The 24,495-nt window shown below is 41.2% G+C and overlaps 1 protein-coding gene across 1 annotated transcript in view; it reads right to left on the bottom strand.

Annotated features, from left to right (window-relative positions):
- Positions 1–983: 983 nt before the first annotated feature.
- Positions 984–24,495, bottom strand: part of acvr2ab (activin A receptor type 2Ab) — a 43,063-nt gene continuing 19,551 nt past the window's right edge. Inside the window, exons 3-11 of the mRNA XM_026301655.1 lie at positions 23,944–24,077; positions 22,648–22,802; positions 12,363–12,506; positions 11,638–11,781; positions 8,589–8,734; positions 8,338–8,452; positions 7,812–7,950; positions 7,561–7,691; positions 984–7,371 (exon numbers count right to left, since the gene is read on the bottom strand). Coding sequence (XP_026157440.1) covers positions 7,177–7,371; positions 7,561–7,691; positions 7,812–7,950; positions 8,338–8,452; positions 8,589–8,734; positions 11,638–11,781; positions 12,363–12,506; positions 22,648–22,802; positions 23,944–24,077 — 1,303 coding nt within the window. The 3' untranslated portion in view covers positions 984–7,176. The remainder of the gene's footprint in view (positions 7,372–7,560; positions 7,692–7,811; positions 7,951–8,337; positions 8,453–8,588; positions 8,735–11,637; positions 11,782–12,362; positions 12,507–22,647; positions 22,803–23,943; positions 24,078–24,495) is intronic.

Here is a 24,495-nt window from a genome sequence, read left to right on the forward strand (position 1 = left end):
ATTGATGCTTGAGGGCATTTCCAGCCTCAGTCTTACTTCAATACGGCTGCCGTTCATTAACTTTTTAAAAGGTTAATTTACTGAGAACAAATTGGAAGTTTTCAAGTTTACTTGAAAATCAACTGTTAAACTGCAAACCTTTTAACCTGCAGTTTTCAGATCAATAGAAATAAAATAATCTTGATCAGACTGTGATTCTCCAGCTGTTTTTAGAGCCTGATGATCAGATGGACCTTTGGTGCGTTTACCATTTTACAGTGGACTAAAGGAACAAAACTCACAGCAGACATGTGGAGCTGTCAGAGCAGGAGAATCAGGTACAGCTGACGGCTGCACTCCCTAAAGTGTCAGGGCAGGACCCTGGAAAAGGCTCAAATACATAGACTGCAGCCACGATGAAGGTTATCAGTCGCACCTGAGCTTTTCCTGTTACGTCAAAATGTCTGCTGTAAAAAAGTATTTATATACAGAAAGCATTTTAACAGCTAATCAAACCACACTCTGATCTGTAATACCATTGTAGATATCCATAAGAACATGTGTCTTGGTCAAACCTGTATTCTCACTAGTCAGAATGGTAATTAAAGATATTCACATTCTCTCTAGTAGCATTTCAATAGATCTACAACTTAGATTTTACGCTTTTATAGCTAAATGTAAAATAAAAACTTACAAACTATAAATTGCCATTTTATCCATTCAACTGAATCTATATTACAGATCAATCCAATTCCTACTGGTCATAATTTTAATTCCATCCATGCATCATGTAATATTGAATATCCAAAATACATTCTGACTAGTAAACCCATCAATCCAGATTCACAATTCATCTTATGATTAGAAAAATGTATCTACAATTAGAACCACGACTAGAACCAATTGCAGATAAATGAGACTGAGTGCACAGTGTCTGTCACCAGGTCGGGGGGGGGGATGTGGCTAAAAGGGGTTAGTTAGTGAACAAAAGAAAAGCATCAACGTTCACAATCTAAAAACACATTTATTTACATCACGTGAATCACTTCAGCTGATAAAAACCACGGCTGGCTAACATTAAGCCGTGAGTCACAGCGCTGAGAGGGATCCAAACATCCAGGGGTTTCTGAATGGTTTCATCCGCTGTAATACTTTTTAAAAGGAATTCTCTTTTCTCTAATCCTCCCTTATCCCTTCACTGGGAGGTCAAAGGTCAGAGTCCAGGGTAAGAACCCCTGGAGCTGGTAAAGACTCAGTCTGGCTCCAGAAAACTCAGTGGGTTGCACTAGTTGTATTACCTGTCCTTGTTCCAGTTTGAAATTCCAGACCTTCTCGTCTTATTTTCACATTTTCTGTCACTAACGTAAAATGTACAGTCACATGTATCAGGAGTAAAGGAAAAAAAAAAACAAACATTTGCATCATTTCATAGATGTTTTCTTACAGAACCCACTGAACTTTCACAACCAAATCAATGACCAGTTTTTTCCAGCCTCGAAACCCAGAAAGACAATGAGCCTGTTTACCATTAGAGACCGCCCTGGCAGATCCCGAATCAGTGCTGCAACTCGAGAGCCTCGAAGAAAAGTGGGGTCAAAAACGCTTGTAGTGTTTTTTTTTATAGAAATTTCAGGCCTGGCAACCAGACTTGTCCTGCTGCCAGGACAGTCTTAGTGGCGAGGTCATTGGAGTTCAATGTTTCCTCTAAAATTCTTACCAACAGTGGGGGGAAAAAGCAGGCGATTGAGATGCTGGAATAAAATACCTGTAGTGGATGATTGTATTTTCACATATGGAGTATTGCAACAACTCTTCAAGAGCTTCAGGGGTTTTTTATAATGCAAATGTTACAGGACCCAAACGGGTTCCTGGAGGAACGACCTGGACTTAACGGTCGTGGTTCATTAAATTTGTTTCTGCTGATGAACCCTTAAGTGCTTTCTGTCTTTCTCTAAGTACTCCAATGAGCCTCAAGCTTTTAGCTTACACAAAGCTCAGTTATATTTAGCATAGTGAAGAACAGCGTTTACAGCCGGGCCAGGCCTTGCTGCTCTATCAAAACATAAGAAGAAGTATAAATGAATGTAGAGGAAACACTGAAGTTCAACACGCACTTATAAAGACTCAGCTCAGAGTATATAGTAGATACAGGTATTTATGTTTTCATGTCTGTACAGATCCTAGACTGCTTAAAATAGTGGGGGGCAACAAGACACAAATGTTTCACTGGTAGTTTATATGCACAGCAATGTGAGGTGCTGGAGGAAGTCGAGATAGAAAACCGTAAAGCCTGCACGCCGAGATAACCATTCATGCTCCTTAAAATGATATAGTTCAGATTCAGCATTTAGCTGAGTTAGACCAGGTCCACTAATGTAGTCGAGACCTGAGAGGATGCAAAAAGTTTTAATTCAACTGTATTTGGTTTCAACAGTCTACGTTTAGACACAGGTCCAGAGAAGACAGAGCCAGGATTTACTTCGGATCAACTGAGGTGCTTCTTAGGGTTATAGAGCCTCTGGAGAAGGTTGTTGTGTGATTTAGGTGCTGCACAAATATATAAACAAGGCCCAAAGTGACAGGAAGCAGAAGTTTGATGGCCTGTTAAGGTTTGATCCATCATGGAAGCTTTACTAAATCTTCCTTTACTGTTCTTCTCTTTTCTCTGACTGGACTCTACGGTCAGCCTGCTGGTTCACCTCTTCAGAAAACAACCAAGAGGTGTCTGAATGGATCTCCGAGTGTGACAGTTTTACTGGTTTCTACAGCGACAGGGCACAATCACACAAAACCAGCCAAACGCAAAGCCCTCTAAAGGTACACAGGGCCGGGCTCAATCCATCAAAGTACACACAATACTGGAATCCAGGAGTCTGAAGAACATTCATTCTCGGTCATTTTGTCCATAGACTGAATAGAAACAAGCATGTTACAGTTTATATCTTTTCTTTTTGAATTACTGAAAGTATTTCCTGAACCCACCCACAACCCCCCAACAACCATAAATCGTGCCAACTCTTACAACTTTATTCCGAGTTGCACCTGAGCTCTGATCCCCAAAACCTCAGGCCTGTAAATTAAAAAATAAATACAACATATCAATATGCAAGGTCACGGATTAAAAAAAAAATTAAAATGCTACAAGTTATTTGTGTATGCGTATATTGAAAGTCACTCCTGCAGCTGATCCTACAGAAGCGTAGGGTAGTTCACGGCACTGGTTGCATATAACTCGCTAGAACTTAGAAAAGCATAGTACTGAATCCCTGAATGGTATTGTTGGTTTGGGTTGGTTTCTCAGGTGCAGTTTAAATTCAAGCTGTTTAGCACTGAACATCTTTCACATTGTCCTCCTGCTGTACTGTGATATGACGCCAACCAAATACTGGTGCGTATGTATGTATATATATATATATATATATATTTGTTTTTTGCTGTGGCTGATCAGCCAGTTTGGCAGGTAACCAACATTTGGAGGTTATTAAAAATCCACTAGGCTGAAAAATACTGGTAAGTTTAACATTTAGGAACACAAATCTGGGGATTAAAAAAAAAAAAAAAAAAGGGTAACACTAGTGTCTTTCCTTTGCGGTTGAGCCAGCCAGCGAATATAGAGATGTCTAACTCAGAAGCATTTTGTTGTTGCCTTGAAAAACTTCTACAGATCAACATAAAAATGAAGAAACCTCTTTTTAGCCTGATTTAGTTTTAGTTTCTGTGGGGTCAAATGGAAGTTAACCTGTCTGTTGTCTTAAACTGATGGGGTTAACGGGAGTTTACTCTGAGAAAAGAAATCCCCCACACTGGAACTTTACCCAATTGAAAAGCTCAGGAATTTTAATCCCTTTTCTGCTGGAGGAACCTGGTTTGCATTTTGGTTTATTTGCCATACTTTCTACCCCAAAGAAATCCCTGTGAGTGAGGTAGTACTTATTGAAGGGCTGCTGGGGTCTGCAGTACTGATCGTCCCTGACTGTTCAAGTTTCATGAGGACCGTAGATATTGGCTGTTTAATTGAAAAAGAGCAGCAGCAAAAGAGGAAGCAATATCGTAGATGCAAATACCATACTCGTGCTACAGTAAGTAAATAAGATGATGGCTTTAACTTCCTTCAAGTTTGCTGTGTTGTTGCAATAGTGTTACGTGCTGAAATAATATCTCCAATTTGAACTTCTGTCACTTCCTCTTGGTCTACCTGGTCTTCAGTGTTTCAGAGGTGGAGCAGAAAAGCAAATGCAAACACAGTCGTGTTCCTGGGTTTTTCTGGTTGGACACTGCCAACTGTAAATATTAAGCTACTCTGGACTTGTAAAGTCTGCTGTTGCAAAACTGAATAGTGGGGATATGTATAAGCACATAAAACAAAAAGCCTAATTGCAGACTCAAGTGTTTGCTGTGCAGATTGGGAGGATCTGACTTAACTTGTCCCAAACCACTTTAATTATTTTGTGTTTTACTTATTTAGCTCTTTGAGCATTACAGCATTAGATTAAAATATTACATGTGTAATAAACAAAGTAAAATTATGTATTGTCCTAAAAGTGAAATCATTTGGTAAAAAGAAGTTTCTTCATCTTATGAACATTTCCGGCCGCACCACCTCGTCATTAATCGCTTGACTTTTAACTGTGTCCTGTGAAACCGCCCCAAAGCTTGAGGAGAGACTGCAGGTCTGCCGGCACCAGTGTTCAATATCCCTCAGAGGAAATAAAGACTCAAAAATGTCATTGCTGCCTTCACAACAATGACAGATACATCCGTTTTGCCTGACATCTACAAGAGTAACTAATATGGATACGTAGAAATGGCACCAGGATGAAAGAGAGAAAGGGAGGTTCCTCATCTCAACTCATCTGACTGCAGTTAGCCGTGCAGTCGTTTGGTTAGTGTCAACGTGATCTCAAAACCATCAGCTTCAGCCCTGTGGAGGGACATAAAACGGCACCTGACTAGCAGTTCATCTTTTCTTTTACCTACAGATTTTGTGAAAACTGTTGAATCTGGGTTGTATCTAACGTTTCTTTATGAAAACACATGACCCCACAAGCACGTGACTAATCCAATTTAAAACACAGCACCAACACAGACTAGCTTCATCTCAAAAATGTTCGTGGGGCAACAAGTTGTGTAGGGTAATGTTTGTGCAACGTTTGACCCCGTGCCTCTAAAACCTGAAAGAGGCATACTCAGCTCTCAGGGTTAAGGTTGGACCAAAGGGTTACACCACAGGGCCTGGCTAGCTTACTGACCAGGTTTAGACTGGCTTGTCAAGACTGAGAACTTGCTAAATACACATACAGGGATGGTCCAGATTAGCCCAGGTCCTAGAGACGAGATAAAAGCAGACTCAGACGGGTCCTAAAGACAGCAGACACACCGGTTTCGAGCATGACAGCACGGCTAAACCCTCGAAAACAAAGACGAGGCCAGAAAGAGAGAGAGGAAGCGTAAGAATCGGTCAGAGAGGAGGTACTCCAGTCTGAGACAGGTGAGGATGAGGAGGAAGGGGGTGGACAGTGTGAGGAGGTGGTAAGTAGCAAAGATTCCTGAGGTGTATCAAAAGAGAGCAGAAACTCTTGATAGTTATCAAAAAATGATGTGTGCAATCAAATCAAAAGCAAGCTGGCTCAGCTAAATACAGGTACATTTCCAAAGTAGGGCTGGGTACTCTCGGAAACTTCCTCAAAACTGCACTTCAAATGTGATACCTCTCTTAAAATAAACATAATGGAGGATTATAATTTTGTTAATCTGCTTTTTCTAAGTAGAATCAGAGCACACATAACTGATTTCACAAAACAAAAAGAACAAGAACAATATGCTCCAAGCATCTAACAAACTTGAAGCATTTTAACACCTTCTGTTTTGGTACAAATACCAAATGTGAAAGGTATCATGAGTTGGTACCCAGCACTAATCCAGAGAGATAAATACATATACTGTATATTCAGATCTCATGGCCAAAATTAGGCATGTCAGCGGTAGATATTATTACTCCATTGACAGCTGACACGGCAAACCAAAACGGAAAAACCACTTTAAAAGACAACTTCATCATGGGGGGGGGGTATGTTATTTCCCTATAATCAGAAGAAAATCCCAAAGAGAAAAAACTACAACTAACTAAAGAAGAAAGTTGTTCAGTCAAAAACCAAAGTGGATCAACACTAAATGTGAGACTGAGAAAGAGAAGAAAACAAGGGAGAAAAAACACTTGAGTTTTCGGGTGTGTATGGCCACGTATCGAGGCATTGCTGACTACATTACCCATGAGTCTTATGGCAGACAGCAGACGGTTAGGATGTCATGAAGAGCCAAGTTTGTGAAATTGTGAGTTATGACTGTGAACAGGGAGAGGGAGCGATTTAAACTGTGTCCATCTGAACTGAGGTATACCTGGTTGAAGGAGGTCTATGGTTTTTATCGTCGTAATGCTTGAAAATGGCCCCCCCATCCCCCCTTCCCCCTTTAAAATAAGCTTGATTACCAAGTTGTCTGGGTCCATAATACATTATGTACAGCAGCATTACACTATAAACATTCAGAAGCCGTTGCTTATTGGCAGAACGATAGTCGTTTCTTCAAAAAAACGCACACGAGAAAACAGCAAATGTATCCAGAGCCAGGTGCTCCTCTTTTTTCTTTCTTTTCTTTTGTTTTGTTTTTTTTTTTACACTAAAATGCACTGAGAGTTCTGTGAAACCTCTCTGCTAGGTCTTCTCTCTCTGTAGAAAACCGAGCAGGTCGCCCTCCTATGTGTTTGTATGTATAAAAACAATGCATGATAAAAGTGTTTGTTGAGTGTCGTCGTCGTCCCAGGATGTCGGCACTGTCACGTAGTGACGTTGTTTGTTGTAAATATCCTGAATCGTTTGCTCGGGATGAGAGAGTTTTGACCGTTAAAATGTCAAAATCCTCAGGCACACATATCAAAATGAGGTGGATAGAAACTGATGTGGTGAGGTGAGCGCAGGGTGTTTCCTGAATGCGAGTAGCGGCCCGCACTTAAAGCAACAAAAAGAAAGAAAGGGGGGGAAAGAAAAACAAAAAGGAAAAGAAAAACAGAAATGGAAAGAAAGAAAGAAAGAAAGAAAGAAAAAGAAAACAACACTACGCCAACCAACCAGGGTCGGCTTTTCATCCCCTCGTGTTGATCCGTGTTTCTTTAAGCCCATCCGGTGTCGTCGGTTTGGCCGATCATAAGCTGGATTCCTTGGGTGGGAGGTCCACATTGGTCACCATGGTGACAACAGTGACGATCTCCTCGGGGCCGATGATAGGGGCTTGGCGCTGCATCTGGCCGATGCGCTCTTCAACACAGCCGGCGGAAAGACGTGCCTCGGCCTCGTGGTCCCAGCAGTCCTCGATGGTTTCGCAAAGCATGGCCAGACCCTGAGGGAGCGGAGCAGATCACAGCAGTTACCGCCTGTCAGAAATCCTCTTTTCTACTTCTTCTAGAACAAAGCCTTCTTTAAACTGATTTTGCCACCCCTGGGCCCTTTACTGAAGAGGTTTTGTGTGAATCAAAGCAGTGTCCGACTAGTCACAAGACAATCACTTAACGGTCTTCCCACTGCTCACCGTGTGTTTCTGCCAGCAGTCCCGCAGGCAGGGCCGCAGTTTCTTATGCACCACGACCTCCTGCATGTCCTCCAGAGACGGGTGCTGACCCACCTCCTCCTCAAACGGGAGCATGTACTCATCCACCGGGCCTGGAGGGCACAACATGGTCAAAATTAAAATGAATCTGGAGTAACGTGACACAGTGAGGACAAAACTTCTTCATCTGACAAACTGTTTGCAGCACTTTCTTGCTGATGCATCGGTCTCACCATCGGCGGCTGTGCATCGCGACGCCAGCTCCCAGAGGACCAGGCCAAAGGCGTACATGTCGATACGCAGGAAGGAGTCGCGCTGGAAGTTGATGGCGCCCTCCAAGACTTCAGGAGCCATGTAACGCCGTGTACCCACCTACAGGTTCAACACAAAGGTCAAAGCATCAGCACAGAAACAGATGAGAACAGGAAATCTAGCATAAACAGTGAACAAGAAAGAGACAGAGGGGGTGTATGAATGTTTCTGTGTCATGCAGGATGAACAAGGAGCTAAAAACTGTGTTTTAGTGACATTCTGATATTTTTGCCCAACTTTACAACCAAAAAAATCTCTCCAGGCCTGTGTAGGAACAGCACAAGCCCCGAATTTTTGGTCTTTACTGCCACCTATAGGTGCTGTCAGGTACGTTCACAAAATATTGAAAGCACCACATTAAACCCACTTTCATTTGTTGTTTTGGTTTGAGAAGCCTCCTAAGGTGAATGAATGCACATTGTTTTAGTCTTTATCTGTAAACTGTACCTGTCCGTGTGTATCCCCTGCTGATTTTCCAGCCTCAAACTTCAGGGCAAGGCCAAAGTCAGCTATGCAGGCTGTCAGGTTACTCTTCAACAGCACATTCTTACTCTTAATGTCCCTAAAATACGAGAAGAAAGAAGGGAGCCACCATCAATCTAACAGGTGAAGTGTAGAACTCCTTTAGCCAGGAAACAACAAAATGTTAAAATAATTGATGAGTCATGATAAACATCTGATTAATTTTGACAACGTGCCTGTGAGCGATGGAGGGCTTGTGTCCTTCCTTGTGTCCTGGGATGTCTTCATGGAGGTAGGCCAGGCCGCGGGCTGCCGTCTGGGCAATGTGGCAGAGCTCGTTCCAGGACACCACGTTGGCCTTCAGGTAGTCTGTCAGTGAGCCCTGCACAGGTAAAGACAGAAACAAGTGAACTTCCTTTACTCTGCAGGAAAAAAAAAAAAATCAACTTCGATGCAAGAAATAACACATTTCTACATTTCTTATAAATGAAAGTTTAATTCATAAAAACCATCCCTCAACTGAAAACAGCTTTGTTGTTATTTGATCTGGTATGCCCAGTAGCTTACACTGGCTGCAGTTTAGTACAGTTCTTAACCTAAGCATCCCCATAATAACATGCTTGTATTACAAAGTACTGATCTGAGAGCAGATCAAACATATGCATGAAGATGCCAGTTCCTCATTATATTTAAACATCACAAATTACCTGCTCGACAAATTTAACAATGACAAGAAAGTGATCAGCAGAAACACTAAGCGACAGGACGCATAATGCTAAACAATAGTATGGTGATGGCTGATTTGTAATGATTCCCACCTCTCTGGAGCATGCAGTGTTTCCATGGTAACAGCAATACCCCTAATGGGTGGAAATTCACCAAGGCCTATAGGCTAGCATAGTATTTCATAAGGGACTTGGCAAAGTCATCTAAAGGAAGAGACATCTGAAGTTTTGCTTAATGTACAATACCACACTGAAACTTCTTGTATGATTATCAGTGAAAAAGACTTGAGCATTAACTTATGGAGTTTGATATTTCATTTCAGGGTGATAAATAGAATTTATTACCCACTGGGTATTCCCGTAAAAGCGCAGTGAAGTCCTTTGGTCAGCCCTGTCACCAAGCCAATTTCCTGCACACTTATTGTTCATGGCAAATAGCAGCGCTCTGATAAATGCTATTCATTTATCAGCGCGTTGTTTTGCTGTTTGATGACTATTCTTTAGTCTGTATTTATCAAGGGAAGGTTTGCTGAGTACCCAGGCTCTTTATCAGCAAAGACCTGCTTCACTTTCCAGATTGCTTTTGTACCATTTTACTTTGCAGAGATTTCCGTTCATACTTCTTTGTATGCGTGGCTGCTGAGCTTCTTTGGAAACTGGCCACATCTGACGACACGCATTTATAATAAACACTGCAGTAAAGACAAATAGAAATATAAGTGCAGCTTGGTCTGCACAGAATAAATGTATGTGCAACCTTAATTTATAAGCTACATCTGTTTACCTCCTTATCTGTTAAAAACACCTATGTTCTTATATAATATATGTCAATATTACACAAGGTCACTTCCAGCAAGGCAAAGACAGATGTAACTGTACAGAGTGACCACCAGGGGGCACACAGCTCCAACAGATGAATAAAAACATATACAACAAATTCTTCAGTTGTCCTGTTTTTGGATCGATCCTTTCTAGTGTGTGTCTTTATAAAATGTAAATGATAAATCAGACTACATCCCTTTGAACGGTAGCAACTGACAGCTATTAATATCACTGTATTATCCCAGGTAAGAAAAGCTTCAAGTACAGGGAGTTTTTGAGGGGCTGATATCCTTTGAGACAAGTCACTGCATGCTACAGATACTTTGAATCCTACCACACTGAGCTGCTTAGATGCATCAAACATTGAAGCATAAATCAGCTGTCAAAGAAACGCTGAACTCTGCAATCACTGTTCCAGCTCTGTTACACAAGCTAAGGTTCAGTCAGAAATGAGGTGTTCAACATTTTGAAACCTGCTCAGGGTGAAAAAGCTTTATATGTCAAACTGTAAGTTACGAATCCTCTTAAAACTACAAAATAATTAGTAGTACATGCTGCACAGGACACTTAACTGAAATACTGCTGGTAGTGTGACCTCCTTTAAAATAAAATCTTGTGTTTTTTTCCACTTGGACAGCTTCAACAAATCCGAGTTATGTGGCTGTACATCAGAGCTGTAATCCTGGGTTGGAGCATCCACCCCCACATCTACAAGCTTTAATTTTTCAACCTTTATTCACACAGGGAAGGTTTCTTGAGCACGGAGATTCAAATTCTTGGCCTGGCTGGTTAATTCAAGCAAGTGAAGCGTATGAGAATCACTCTCCACTTCATTGGTAATGACCCTCAAAACACAGAAGCACTTAAAATCCCAAATGCTACAAAGATTGTGGTTGAGAGGGCGAGTGATGCACGAGAGGGCGAACAAAGCTCAAGACCACCTTTTCTGGATAAACAAGGCTTCGAAAAACAGCATGAAGTATGTTGTAATTATGGATTAGCTCTTAAGGCACCAAACACAATCAACACAATGTAAAGGTTCCGTGAATGTTTCTCCCTTTTCCAGTGCTTACAACTTTGTTAGCCGCCTGCCCTGGAGGTTTTTACACCAGTGTGCAATAAGCATAAGAAGAATACACACAGCATCGATGTGTTTACATGCACACACACACAGCCTGACTGGTGGAAGAACTCAGGTGGGAAATCAGAGAGAGTGTAAACATTCACTGTTGTAAACGGTCCCTGGAAAATATGTGTTCGCTTGCAGCTGGTCAGCAATCAGATTTTTCCACCAAGATATTTTTGAATCAAGGCAGGACTTTGTTTTTCTGCTACGTGAATGTCCCTCAGTCTTACAACACAATCTTTCATTCAGGTTTGGGACCTGTGCACTCAACAGTCACGGTTTCATTTAGACATTAGACTGAATCGTTTTGGATACGAGGATGCACCACTAGCAGCTTTTCTCAAAAATGTTAAGGTGAAAAGGATGCAGGCACTTGAAGAATCTAAAACTTCCATCAAACACAATCAGTGTGAGAAAATCCTTCATCATGCTCAAAATATATTTATACTGTGTGATTAAACGGGCATTTTGTTTACTTCATAATGGACAACCACCTCTACATATGAGCAGATATTGTAAGAAGTTGATGCTGAAAACACCTCAAGCTGTGACATTTCTTTAAAACCACAGAATCAATAAATAAATGGTATATCTCCAGCTCCAACAGCGTACCTTATCATGGTAGGCGGTGATGAGCCACAGCTCCAGATCCAGGTTGTTGTTCCTCTTCTCCACACCGATGAAGTGGAGGATGTTGTCGTGCTTCATGCCGCTCACGCTGTAGATCTCATACTCGTTCTGCCAAGAGAGCTTGTCCTGGACAAGAGCACAGAGACACAAATGCAGATGTGTTTTCTGCTTTCGAGCTGACTGATTAACCAAAGTTTCAAATCAGTCTCACAGCAGAAATGTTGACTGGCAATGTTTGAAATCTATAACAGAAAGTTTGAAATAAGTAGTGCTGCTTTATGTGAGGATAAACATCACTTGCTTTTCCTTCATCCTTGAACCTTTTGCTTAAAAGTCAAAACCCTTAAAAAATTCAAAGCCAAGTTGTTAGAGAAATTAAAATGTTTACCCTCCTGTGACCTGATCCAACTTACTTTAGTATAACTGAAACACTTCTGAATGGGGCCTATTGCGTATTGTGGAAATGTAATTGTTGCTCTCAGTGAGAACAGTTTGCTCTAACCTTCACTATTTGATAAGGGCCCATATGTCTTTCTGTGAGAAACCACCTCCCTTTTGTGTTACCATGAAAACTGATGTGTTAGGCTGCAAGCAGCCAGTGACCCTCACGCTGTGCTAAGGTGCTGTGTGACTGATACCGAAGTTCATCCTCTGAGTCTATTTGTTAAAGAATTTACGTAACACAAGTACAGAGTCATGTTTTGTACCTGAATGGGGAAGATTTTCACGGCCACATATTCATTCAGCAGCTGGGCCTTCCACACGCACCCGAAGCGCCCCCTTGCTTTCACCTCGATCAGCTGCAGTGGCTTGTGTCCCAAAACGGGGGATGGGGGTGAGGGTCCGGGGTCCTGATGGGAGAGGGCAGACAAAAAAGACAGGGGACAGTGTTATTCTTTTTTTGCAGAGCATTAAAATAGCACTGGCTTATACTGAAGGTGACCGGGCTTTTGGCTCAGCGACAACGTGCCTGAGGAGCTTAGGCCGACAGAATCACTATGATCTTCAGATCTTAAATCACATCGTACAGCCTAGATTTATTGACTCTCTTTTATGTGAAGATGCTGTCCTATTATTTTTTTGCCAAAATACTGTTTTTAGCATCTTTCTTTATTCCTGTGTTTTCCTCTTGCCTTATTTATTTTATGGTTTGTTGTTTCCTTTATTTGAATGTTAAAGCGCTTCGGAAAGTCTGATGTAGGAAATGCTGCATGTCTGGGTTTCCTATCATTACTACAGTGACACTTCTTGGCAGAGAGGACACAGCATGTCAAGCTGAGTTTAGATTAATTCATTTCAAATTCAATTAAAACCCTCAAGGTTGATTTTGCTGGAGTTCACAGAAGTAGGACTGTAAGTGGAAGTTTGCCAATTTGAATCCAAAGGGCTGCTGAGGTGAAGGAGGTGGAGAGAGATCTAAAACGTTCATTAGCCCTGAGCAAGGCACATTCAGAGCAGGAGGTTTTAACATGTCTCAGTGTGGAGCAGGGAAGGCTGAAAGATTGCTTAGAACGAATAAGAGGTCAAATAAAAACATTTCAGAAGCACCGGGTCCAATCCTGCAAGGCCACACCACATGCATGCACTGTGTCATGCTAATCCCATATAAACAAAAGTGAAAGCAAAGAAGCCAAGTGTTCCAAATCTAAAGTAGGTTAAACACAGCTGGTGATCAGGATTAAGCTGATCACTTTCACGTGTGACTTCACAAGAAGGACAGAGGGTGAGCGAGGATAGAGAGACACAAAGAGAGAGAGAGAGGGGGGAAAAAGAAGCATGCAGCAATGGAGTCACATTTCCAGAGGATAAAAGGTAGAGGAGAAGGACTAGCACATGACTGATGGCCTTTGATGAAACAGATATGCTGCTGCTGTAAAATCTCAACTTTACTTCCATGCCTCCGTATCGCCGCCGTCAGTGAAAAAGAGAAAGCTTTCTCTCTGCAGCACGGCCAATGTTCATGTTTTTACTTGAACTGGAGGCTTAAAAGGTGTTTGATAAGCTGGAGCAAGTTTCAACACCTTGAGGCCCACAGGATCCACTCAAACACCGTAATATTATATCAAAAGTGCACACTCGTCAATCCCAGTCCGTCCTTCCGCCTTCCTATAAAATGCCCCATTTTGAGTTAGAAGGTTTGCTACTGATATGAGTGACAGAAGATTTAATATAGGGAAGGAAGAGCAACACCAGTGGGTTATCTTGTGTGGCTGTGTTTGGAATAAAAAGATATGTTTCAGCACACACAGATTACCTTAACTTAATTTACTGTCGAGGTTTTGGCATTCAACCTTTCTTGAAGACAAACGCTGAGATCCGAGTCTTCCCACTGTGAAAAATGAGCTACGGTTGTGCTACCAGGCAAAGCCAAAAAGCATTTAGCTGTAACAGTAATAAAACAGGGAGAAGTGGCTTCAGCTTTTAGTGCCTGTCCTGACAAGATTATTGTGGATACAGAATCCAACTGTATATCACTTAGTAGCATTTATGAGTTTGTTTTTAATCAAGTGGAAATAGTACACCTGGTCATGAACTTTGCTCTTCGGTGCACACCAAAAAGGAGATGCTGCTGTTTATCTGAGAATCAAAACATGTCTCCAGATACAAAGCGATTTTTGTCACCGTGCACTTCAATGTATATAAATCTTTTTGAGTCAGAATCTCTTAGCTATTCCTGTCTCCTGGGGAAGCACAATAGACTCCTTTCCATAAAAAGAAAACGGGATTTTGATTGAAAAATCACAGAAAAACGAACCTTGTTTGGTCATGACATGGAACATTAGCATGAAAAGGGGACTGACAACAACCTCTCAGAAACACAATGCGGTTCATCAGCTAAATTAATAAGTAACAAACCTAAGAGCAGACATGACCATGGACAGATTAGATTATCATACATTAGTAATCATATAGTCTATTACAAATGCACCGTGTGATATTAGCTCTAGTCAAGTCAATAAGGATTTTCATATTACAAGATGTTATTTGCTGTGCAGTTAACCATAAATCCTTCCGTTATATTTTCTAATCATTTATTACTTATATTGGCTTTAATACCTAATGCATACATCCCTATTTGATCCAGAAAATACCACATTGCTCCACCAGAAATAATCAACTTTCACCCAATCTAATCTCCTATAGGGTGGAGAGTGTAGCAGCTGCAGATATCTGCTCAACCAACAAGAAACTCAGTGGGAGTGAAGGAAAAACTATTTGCTGCTGTTTTTTTGGTATAAATACAGAGCAGGCTGTCTAGCTGCCGGGCAGTGCAGGGGGAATGGAGGATTCTAGTGGGAACTGGTGTGTGTACTTAAAGCCTACTCTATGTGAGAGAGCTGCGAGGCAGACCTGCTGTCTCTACACTCTGCTTTCACATCGAATGCCAGCCAAATGACAGGGAAATTACCCCCGATGGTGCTGAGGTTGGATTACAGCGTGATCCACACCTTCGCTATTTGGCACCTTGAAAAATATCTTCAGGACTATGCTGTACTGACCAAAATAATGAATACGCAGGCTCATGGAAATGTTTTCAATGCTGTTTTGTATATGTGAGAATGTACTCTGTCGAACTTTCAGTGAGGCAGGAGGTCAAGTGTAATTAAACGCTCGCTGGTGCGCTTTTAATATGGTTTTTCTAGCGTTCTTTATATTTCAGCTATCACTTCGGTAGTTCATAAATCAGACAGTTAATAAAAATTTAACTTGGATTTGACTGGCTTATGATTAGATGCGCTGTATTACATTAAAACTCACTTCACAGCATCAGAAACGGAGCTACCAGTTTGGTGAATTACTTATTGATTTTCCTACTAAAGTAAGAGAATTTGTGGTGTTTGGCATGCTGTAATATCAGAGCTTGTCTGTGAGCGTAGTTAGCAATCTTCTTTCATTTGCCGCCGTTTGAGATTAAAGAATAACTGACAGTTACCGGACTGAGATCTGCTTTCTCTCAGTTTGCACTTTCAAATAAATCTGCAGCAGCAAACGGGCTGAAAGTGAAGTTTATGCATTGAGACAATTGAAGAAAACACATTTAACAAGCTTACATGGCGTGTAGTTGTAAGGCACACAGAAGTAACAGCACAAGGCTGCACCACATAATTATGAAAACACTGTCTATAGACAACAAACAGGTCTATCTTGAACTGAAATATTTCCGTGCCAAAATACTGGTGGTTGTGAAAATATAGAAGCGTTGTCAAGCAAAAAATATCCATCAGCTACGCAGCATCTACAGTGACATTTCATAAGATAAATGAAGGGAACAAGCCTCGTCTCTTGGTCTCTCTGCCTTTATTATTGTCTAATTTCCACTTCATCAAAAACAAACTTTATATCTGTTACCTGCCCCACTTAAGAGACCCCAATACAAAAAATAATGAAATTCAAAGCTGTGACAAATATTTGCACATTCTAGGCCTTCACCTAACACTTGTTCTCCAACCAGCTTAAGTGTGACATTAAAATTCACCTAAAAATATTGATTACTAGGCTCCAGCAGGTCCTTGTGACCCTGGTCAGGGATTAATAATGTCTGTCCATGTATCTATGTATTATCCCTAAAAGCTTTATTCAACTGCATGTCGATACACATTTCTGTGTTTTTGGTGCTAGGTAATTCAATAAATTCCAATTCTGATCATTATTTGTCAAAAAAGAAAATATAGAATAAAAATAAATCACTGGAGAACTTGTTTCAGGAGGCACAAATAAATTCTCCTCCAACGACCATTTTACCATCCAGGCTGCAATAAGCTGCAGGACAGTCACAAAGACAAAATCCTGCACAATGCTCCTAAAAGGCGGTACAAGTCCTCATTAAGTTTAAGACCTAGCTGGATTCCTGCACTTTAATATGCCTGGTGAGAGAAATGACTGATGAATTTGATGGTGATGGTGATCCTCTATAGCGGCAGCCTCATGTTGCAATGGAAGTCATTAACATGTTGACAAAACTGAGAAAGCTTCCGGCACATTCGCTGTTGGCACTTGAGATGATCCTGATGAGTATTAAAATATAGCAGGACTCTTTTCTTTCTGTGGGTCTGCATTGTTGCTGGAAACGCTTGTCTGTCTAATCGGCTTCAGCCTGACAAGGCGGCCCGAACCGGGCTCCCTCGGGGAGTCACCGGATTCTTTGTCCGATCACAGGGCGCCATCGCCTCAAACGGGGGCGCATTACACTTAGTCAGCAGACCACAGGAAACAGGAAAACAGAATATGCTGCTTCATGCCGTTCTTTCCAACCCTCAACCATCTCACATGTCCTAATCAGATTACACCTTCATCTATTACATCAGAATCAGTCCTCTAGGCTTGCTTTGGTTTGTCCTGGATTTAGGTACAGATTAAGTAGATATAGATACAACAGAATCAAAATGCCAGGTTTAATTTTGAGATGTAAAAGTACAATGGAGGTTAATTTTAGTCCTACACCTCCAAAGCTCTTATCTAAAGGTCATATCGTGTTGTTGATATGACCATAAAGCCCAAGGTCATATCAAACGGCAGAAGTTGTTGACATGACCTTAAAAAAAGAGCTAATCTAGAAGCCGGAAGTGAAAATGAACCAAGGTCTAAACTCTCTCGGAGTCTGGGTTTTATTCTGTCAGAGTTACGTGAGAATTTTTAGAGATTACAGCCAGAATTTTACTTCAATTTGACAGATCCTGAGCCAAAACACATTTGCAAAGGCTTATGCTCTTCCTGTACTTAAGTAATGTACACCCTCTGACTTAAAAATGTTCCAGGTAAGTGGCAATGCTCCTACTAATGCTAATGTATCTGTACTCCTCAGTCTGCATGTGAAATGAAAAAACATGCTGCGGCTCCTGCTCGGGCTCTCTCCACGGGAAACACAGTGAGCTATAGGTTTAGCCGATACTATTCTGGAAACTGGGTCACATCACACAATACTTTACATAAACATCACAGGTGGACATCCATACAAAAAAAAGGGGGCTGCATTCGAAGCAGTGTTGGCCACCTCCCACCATGCACAGTCTTTTCAGCAGGGAACACAAAAGACATCCATCCATGCAATAAACCCAGGCAAGAAAACAAAAAAGTGTTATGAACCCAGTAAACAAGACACGGCCAAAAAAACCAAAAAGAGAAGGGCATAAAGGTGGTCTGAGACTGAGGTGGAGAACTCATACCAAGCTCTGAACCCAAAAGAAGGGGGTGGGTGGGGGGTGGGGGTGGGGAATTAATAGTGTTTCAACCACTCTTACCTCCACCATAATGTGAAAGGCGTGCTTGTTGAAAAGAACATGAGAAGCAAACAGAGAAATTACTGCTATTTTCTGTTAGTAGATAAAATAGAGGCAGACAAAAGCAGAAGATGATGAGTTGTCCCTGATCAACCTTTTGTTCCCCCCTCATACACCAGACTAGAGACAAGAGCTTCAAGAGCTCTGGTTTGTGACAAATGAAGGCCACAGGTCTGTCTCTGGAGCTTTTCCTCCCTTGTGGGTCATACAAAGTGTTAAGAAGTGTGGCACTAAAGGCAAGATGGAAACATTTTAGGAACTTAAACGAAGCTCTTAAGCAAAGTAAAATAGGAAAAAAAGGCTGAACACGCAAAGTTCAGAGCACAGCACAATTTACAGCACCTTGACAAAAGCCAGAAACAGCTCTAATGTACCCATTAAAGTCGTGTACAACACAGAAACGTGGGGTCAAGAAGGTGAATGAAAGGCCTTCAGTGGAGGACATTAATGCAGAGCTCAGTGAGTACAAAGCCAGACATGAAAAATATATTTTTCTCAGCTACGCCTGGGTATTATTTTGCCTTTTTTTGTTTTTCATACATTAATAAATATAAAATGTTTATAGAGAAAAAAGCTAAAAGCTCCATTTCCTTATTTAGACACATTTCTGTTGATATCAGCCATATGGAAGACAAACAAATGTCAGGAAAAGAAACCAAATTAAAGTCTGTTTCTGGGGCGTTTTAAAGCCTCAACGTGAAAACACAAAAAAATTATTTCTTTATGAACCTGCTCACAGTTTGCTCCATAATGCATAGATTTCTGCTGCAGCTCTCCAGCATTAAGGAAATAAGATGTTTATATGTATATATCATGTGAATTCCTTTTCCGGAATAACTAAATTTGCCAACAATCAGTGTCACCATGATCCTGGGGCTTTAGATAATTGTCCACTGGTCCTTCAGAAAGCTGCACAGAGACAAACAAGATGTAAATAGCTCCATAATAAAGCAATTGATGGGATTTTGGTCAGAATCGATCAGTAAGATGGATACAGATGAGAAAATAGGGTCTAGGTAGAAAGAAAAAAAATGGCCAGACTTTTGTTTAAGTGCTGCAGGCCTCTCCGTGTGAAAGCTGTGGGTCTGTGTATTCAGACAGAATCAATTCCAGTTTGCCTTCACTTCACACTGTGGTGTGAATAATGGAGACTTGGTGGCAAATATGCAGTGTGTGATGGACACCATCATAATGACATGACAGTGTACAATAAAGGTACTTTTTTTTTTTTTTTTTTCTACCATTCACATGGAATTTGATCTTCTCAGAGCGTTGCAGAATCCAAACAGTAAGCCTGTGTGCAAGAACATGCATTTTTGATGTGAAACGGAAGCCCTCCTCTGTATGAACACCTAATACTTCCACCTGCAGCCTGGCCCGCGAAACATGACAACTATATGACCAAATTCAATGTAGAAAAAAAAATCGTTATGTTGTTTAGGATCCTTTACTACCACTTTGTTCATTAGTTGGAAAAGTCACACACACGAAAAACAAGCATGTAGAAGTTCAAGGTTGTGCGTCCCCAGTGTCTGAAAAAAGGAATCTAAAAACAGAAGCTGAGAACAGGCAGTTGTGTATATGTTTCTCCTTTGTCTCTGGCTCTGTTCAAACTGCAGCTGCTTGTTTATGACATAATCACATTGCGTCTCCTTTTAATTAGAGATTTAGATTAAATGTGCGCAGTGTGATGCAGAGCTTTGCCATTTAAAAAGACACAGTGCTGTAACTGGCTTGTGGATGTTATGAAAGAGGGAAAATATCTCTTACTACCAACACTATGATGAATAAGTGTAATGACTTTCCATACGCACGGGGTGCCTTCAAATCTAAGCAGCAACAGGTGTGGGCAATTTGTTCCTGTCACATTAAAAATACATGAGCAAATACAGTGCATTATGCTCTAATAAATGCAGTGGAGCTCCGAAACAGCATGATAAGATGTAATTTAAAGTCCAGTCTATTGGTGCTTTTCATAAAAAGTTGATTTGAAACATGATGAATTTTTTTCATCCAACTAATGTCAGTTTCATAAATATAAACAAGTTATTTAAATGTCATTTAATTAAGTGTTATATTAGCACTAACGCTGAACTGCAATGTCCTTGAACAACACTTTCCTGATTTATACAGCTCTTCTATCAGTGTGTTAAGTATCAGGTTGGATTTGAATTCATGCACTACATCATTTATAGCTGTAGGTGTTTTGTTTTTTTTCCCCAAAAAAACTGTCCAGCAAAACTCCAGAAATGCCGCCTTATATATTTGATTCCATCAGGCAGGTGGGGCACACAATCTAATTCAGTAACCTGTGGTGGAGCAGAACGTATGTTTTTGCTCTCAACAGTGTAGGAATTGCTAGAAGCTGTCCTCCATGACTTTGCAAGAGTGAGCTGTCTGAGTGATTGCCACAGTCACCTCTGCTTTTTTTAAATACAGCCTGTGGTGCAACAGAAAAACACATTCTTCAACAAACAACCAAAAAAAAAAAAAAAAAATCCTTCCACATCACCCATCCTGCAACATCCATCTATCTCCTCTCAATGGTTTTCTTCATCTTCCATATCAAAAACCAGGCTTGGCTGATTACAAAAAAAAAGCTCTGGACACCAGGATGTTTGTGTGTCTCAGATAGGAGTTGCAGATATGTCTGTTTGTTTTAACCACCTTTAAGTAGCAGGCAGGCGGGCTTTACTGCACCTCCCTCTTCCAGAAAAGCATATGAAACTGACTTTAAAGGACTCCCCAAACAAGTGACCTCCTTTTCTTCTCCTGTCCTTGTACACCTACTCACTCATGCATTAATACACTCCTGCAGAGACAAACATGCACAATTACACACATCAGCCATGACTTTGCTTGTTCTGATTTTATTCTATTTCTTTTCCCCTTAGGATTTTATCAATCTTTTAGCTGTTCCTCTTTTCCATTGTATCATAATTCCATATCTGCTCCACTCGTCTTTGGCCACGATCTTGTTTTGCTTTATGCTGTTTATTTATTCATTTATTTGTTTCCAGGTAAGATGTTTCATAAGCCTCTTAGTGGTGTTGTTTTTCCAATGCACATTAGCATTTGTCTCCTGATTGTATTGTGTCAGTGTCTCTTTATCTCTTCCCAGCTATGGTTTAGCACTGTTCAAATACAATAACTAAGTTGAGAGAATTGCATGTCTCTCTTCACTCCCTCCCCCGCACTTCCCCTACACCCATCCACCCACCCACCACCATCCTCTGAGGCAGAGCTGTGAGCGTCTGTGTGTTTAGTTTTGTTTGCCTATATAAAGCCTCATCAATAATGCAGAGGCCCCTGACTCCTCTTCTATACTGTGGAAGCTCTGCATGGGTTTTCTTTTTCCCCTGCTGCCGAGCAGCAGAAAATATAGCTGTGCTGCTGTCGGGTTAAAACAGCCTCGAAATCATAAAAAACAAATTAATCAGGAATTTGAGCTCGACTCTCACTACAACACTAAGAGACTTGAGGAATGTTTAAAGGTCTAACCAAAGCGGATGAAAGAGGCCGAATCAAAAGGTGACGTGAGAATGATCAAAAGTTTAAATATGAGGTTTTTCTAACTAAACTGCTACGGACAAACCTGACACCAAGCAAGCAGAATAGGAAAAGAAGAAATAATTAAGCATAAATAATGAAAGGTGAACGAGTTTATGATTAGATGTGGATCTACGCTCTACTTTTCCAACAGTTATTTTCAACTCAACAGCACAGTGTGCACTTTTAGTTTTTAAAAATCCTGTATTTGGTCGTGTTTTGTCCTTGTCCTTATTTTTTTAAATGCTGCTCCTGTGTTGTCAAATTGTTGAAGATATTTTCTGATTCTGTTTGTCTTCTGTTTGTTCGCATGTGTTTTTTGTTTTTAATGTTGCAATGTACTAAGCTCTCAGGGTCATCATACTTCTGTCTGATTAAAAGCCCATCTGACACATTATGAACCATCCCAGTTAAATTTATCTCCTGACACTCTAGTCTGGTGCATGAAAAGCAAGTCTGAGAAGTGTTGGCTTTGAAAGAGATTTACAGAACAAGAAACAGACAGAACCAGGACTGCTCTTATCCTTCTATACAACTGAAAGTGAAAAAGAAATTATCGCAACATAAACTGTCAGCACAGCGTGTCTGTTCTGGCTGACCGTGGCTCTGTCCCTCTGCTGTGCAGGGCACAAAAGGCCAAGGCTGTTTCAGCCCACTGAGAAACAAGTTCAGTGGTGAAGCTGAAGGTTGGTTGAGCACAGTGTTTCATCCTTTTTACAGGAGCAACTAATAAACACAGACTGATGTTGGAATAAATAAATTAAATCAATCACAACTTCAAATCAGTGAGACATTCTCTGCAATAAATTACCTTATACTGGGTTTTAAATGGAAACATTTAACTATCTTGACCTTTATTTCAAAGCTTTTGTGCTTGTGTTTCTACAAAATAAATTCTTTTTCACACAGTAACTGTTGTTATACATTTCCTTTGTTTGCAATCACATGATGAAGTGGGACTAATGGAGATAACAGACAAAAAGACAAAGCTAATCTGCATCAACAGCAACTTTGAAGATAGAGGACACCACAGTTCCTGCCATACAATTTGGCTGATGGAAAACACACTACAGCGATGAGCGAATCACAGTCAGGACAAGACAAAAAGCGGTGATGGATCAGACTTGTGTCAGAGGGTAAGTGTTTTATCCCTGGTAAGACTTACATGTGTGGGGACCAGCGCAGCTGGGTAGGCCAGTTTGTGGTGTCTCCACATCCAGAAAGAGAAGAGGACGACTGCAGCCAGGCCGATGATGGGAACCAGGGAGTAAAGCAGAGTGCTGAAAAGCTGGGGCTTCTGGGAATATGGGTTGGAGGTGGCTGTGAGGAGAGAGAGAGAAAGAGAAAGGAAAGAAGTGGAAATAAGAGAAAAATGAACAAGATATGATTTATGACTCACCTTTAATAGCTTTACAAAAACAAATTCAAAGCGATGACATTTCAAAAATTATGTACATTGCTGAGGAGAATGCATTAACAAAAAAGGAAAAAAGACAGAGAGCAAGAGGGAGACAGAAACAGCATGTTAGGTTGGTCTGACATCATGCTACATCATATCTAAGTGTAGCACTAACTCTGCTTACAGCTTACTGCCACTGTGCTTAGGGATCATATCAATGCACACACACACACACACACACACACACACACACACACACACACACACACACACACACACACACACACACACACACACACACACACACACACACACACACACACACAGAGACAGCAGGATTAGCAAATCCATCTCGTGACATAATGTAATCCACCTGCCAAAAATAACATGGCTCTGAACTGTGTCCGACCCTGCAGGAGCCGCTGGGTGACGCCTGCTGGCTCAGCCTGTCCCATCACAAGGTGTGACAGTCTGATTCGGCAGTGCTGTCAAAGTGCTGATGCTCAGACGCCAACCACCACTGCCGTAAGGGTGAAAAGAAGGGAGGGCAGAATAAACAGGGCAGGGGCTGGTGGGGCTGCACCAGCTGCATCACTGGACTCTCAGGGCATTTGTCAGGGACATTGTGAAGGGTTTTTCTCTACAGGGTGTCTGCAGGTTGCACACAGTCAAACTTAAAGAAATAGGAAGAGACAGACTGGCCTGTTGGACAACTGAGATGAAAAGTGAGAAGTGCAAGGACACCACATGTGCCATGAGTTGGGGAATGCACAAAAAATATAACATGATCAAGGAAGCGACATATTTCTGCATTCAAAACAGTCATTCCTGTAGCCCCTGACAATCAGCTTGGTCGCTGTAAGCTACCTGTAACATATCTAAACATATCTCGAACACTCAGTTAAGACATTACTCTGAAAAGCAACATCTCAAGACAACTTCCTGCTTCACCTGTAAATGAGTGGCATGAAAATACAGCTGCAGTACAAACATGTAGTAAACACTCAACAGTGATAATTTTCAGCGGGATACTTGTATGTGTGCATGTTGGACAGTACATACTGTAGGCGGTTGACTGGTGCGGGTCACTTTGTGGGGGTGCTTCCGGGGCATACAGGAACCTCTCGTTGCACATGTTGCCTTCACAGCAGCAGAAGAAAACGTCAGGACTCTCCTTCTTCTCCACACACTCGTTACTGCAGAGAACATAGACGGGGGAAATTTAATAAAGCAAAGAACACACACAGAAACTGCTGAGTGCACTGCAAAGTACATGGAAGCTATTTTCTAAAGCATGAGCAAGAGCACACAAATCACAAAACACATCATCTACATCTGTACACAGACAAATCACAGAGGTGCACAAATGAAGCTGAATGATGTTTCTTTAAAAAGCAGGTACACACACAAGCACACACTCCTCTCATTCCTCTCGCTGCCGCAGAAGATATCAAAGAAAAACATTTATAAAATCACTCCTACACACATCAATATACTGAGATGCAAACAAGTACACATGTACACTAACAATCGAACACACACACACACAATCTCTCTCTCTCTCTCTCTCTGTTTCACACTCACACAGTCATCAGATAAAAGCTAAAGGAAGTG

The sequence above is a fragment of the Mastacembelus armatus genome, chromosome 2, assembly GCF_900324485.2.
Source record: "Mastacembelus armatus chromosome 2, fMasArm1.2, whole genome shotgun sequence".
Classification (NCBI taxonomy): domain Eukaryota; kingdom Metazoa; phylum Chordata; class Actinopteri; order Synbranchiformes; family Mastacembelidae; genus Mastacembelus; species Mastacembelus armatus.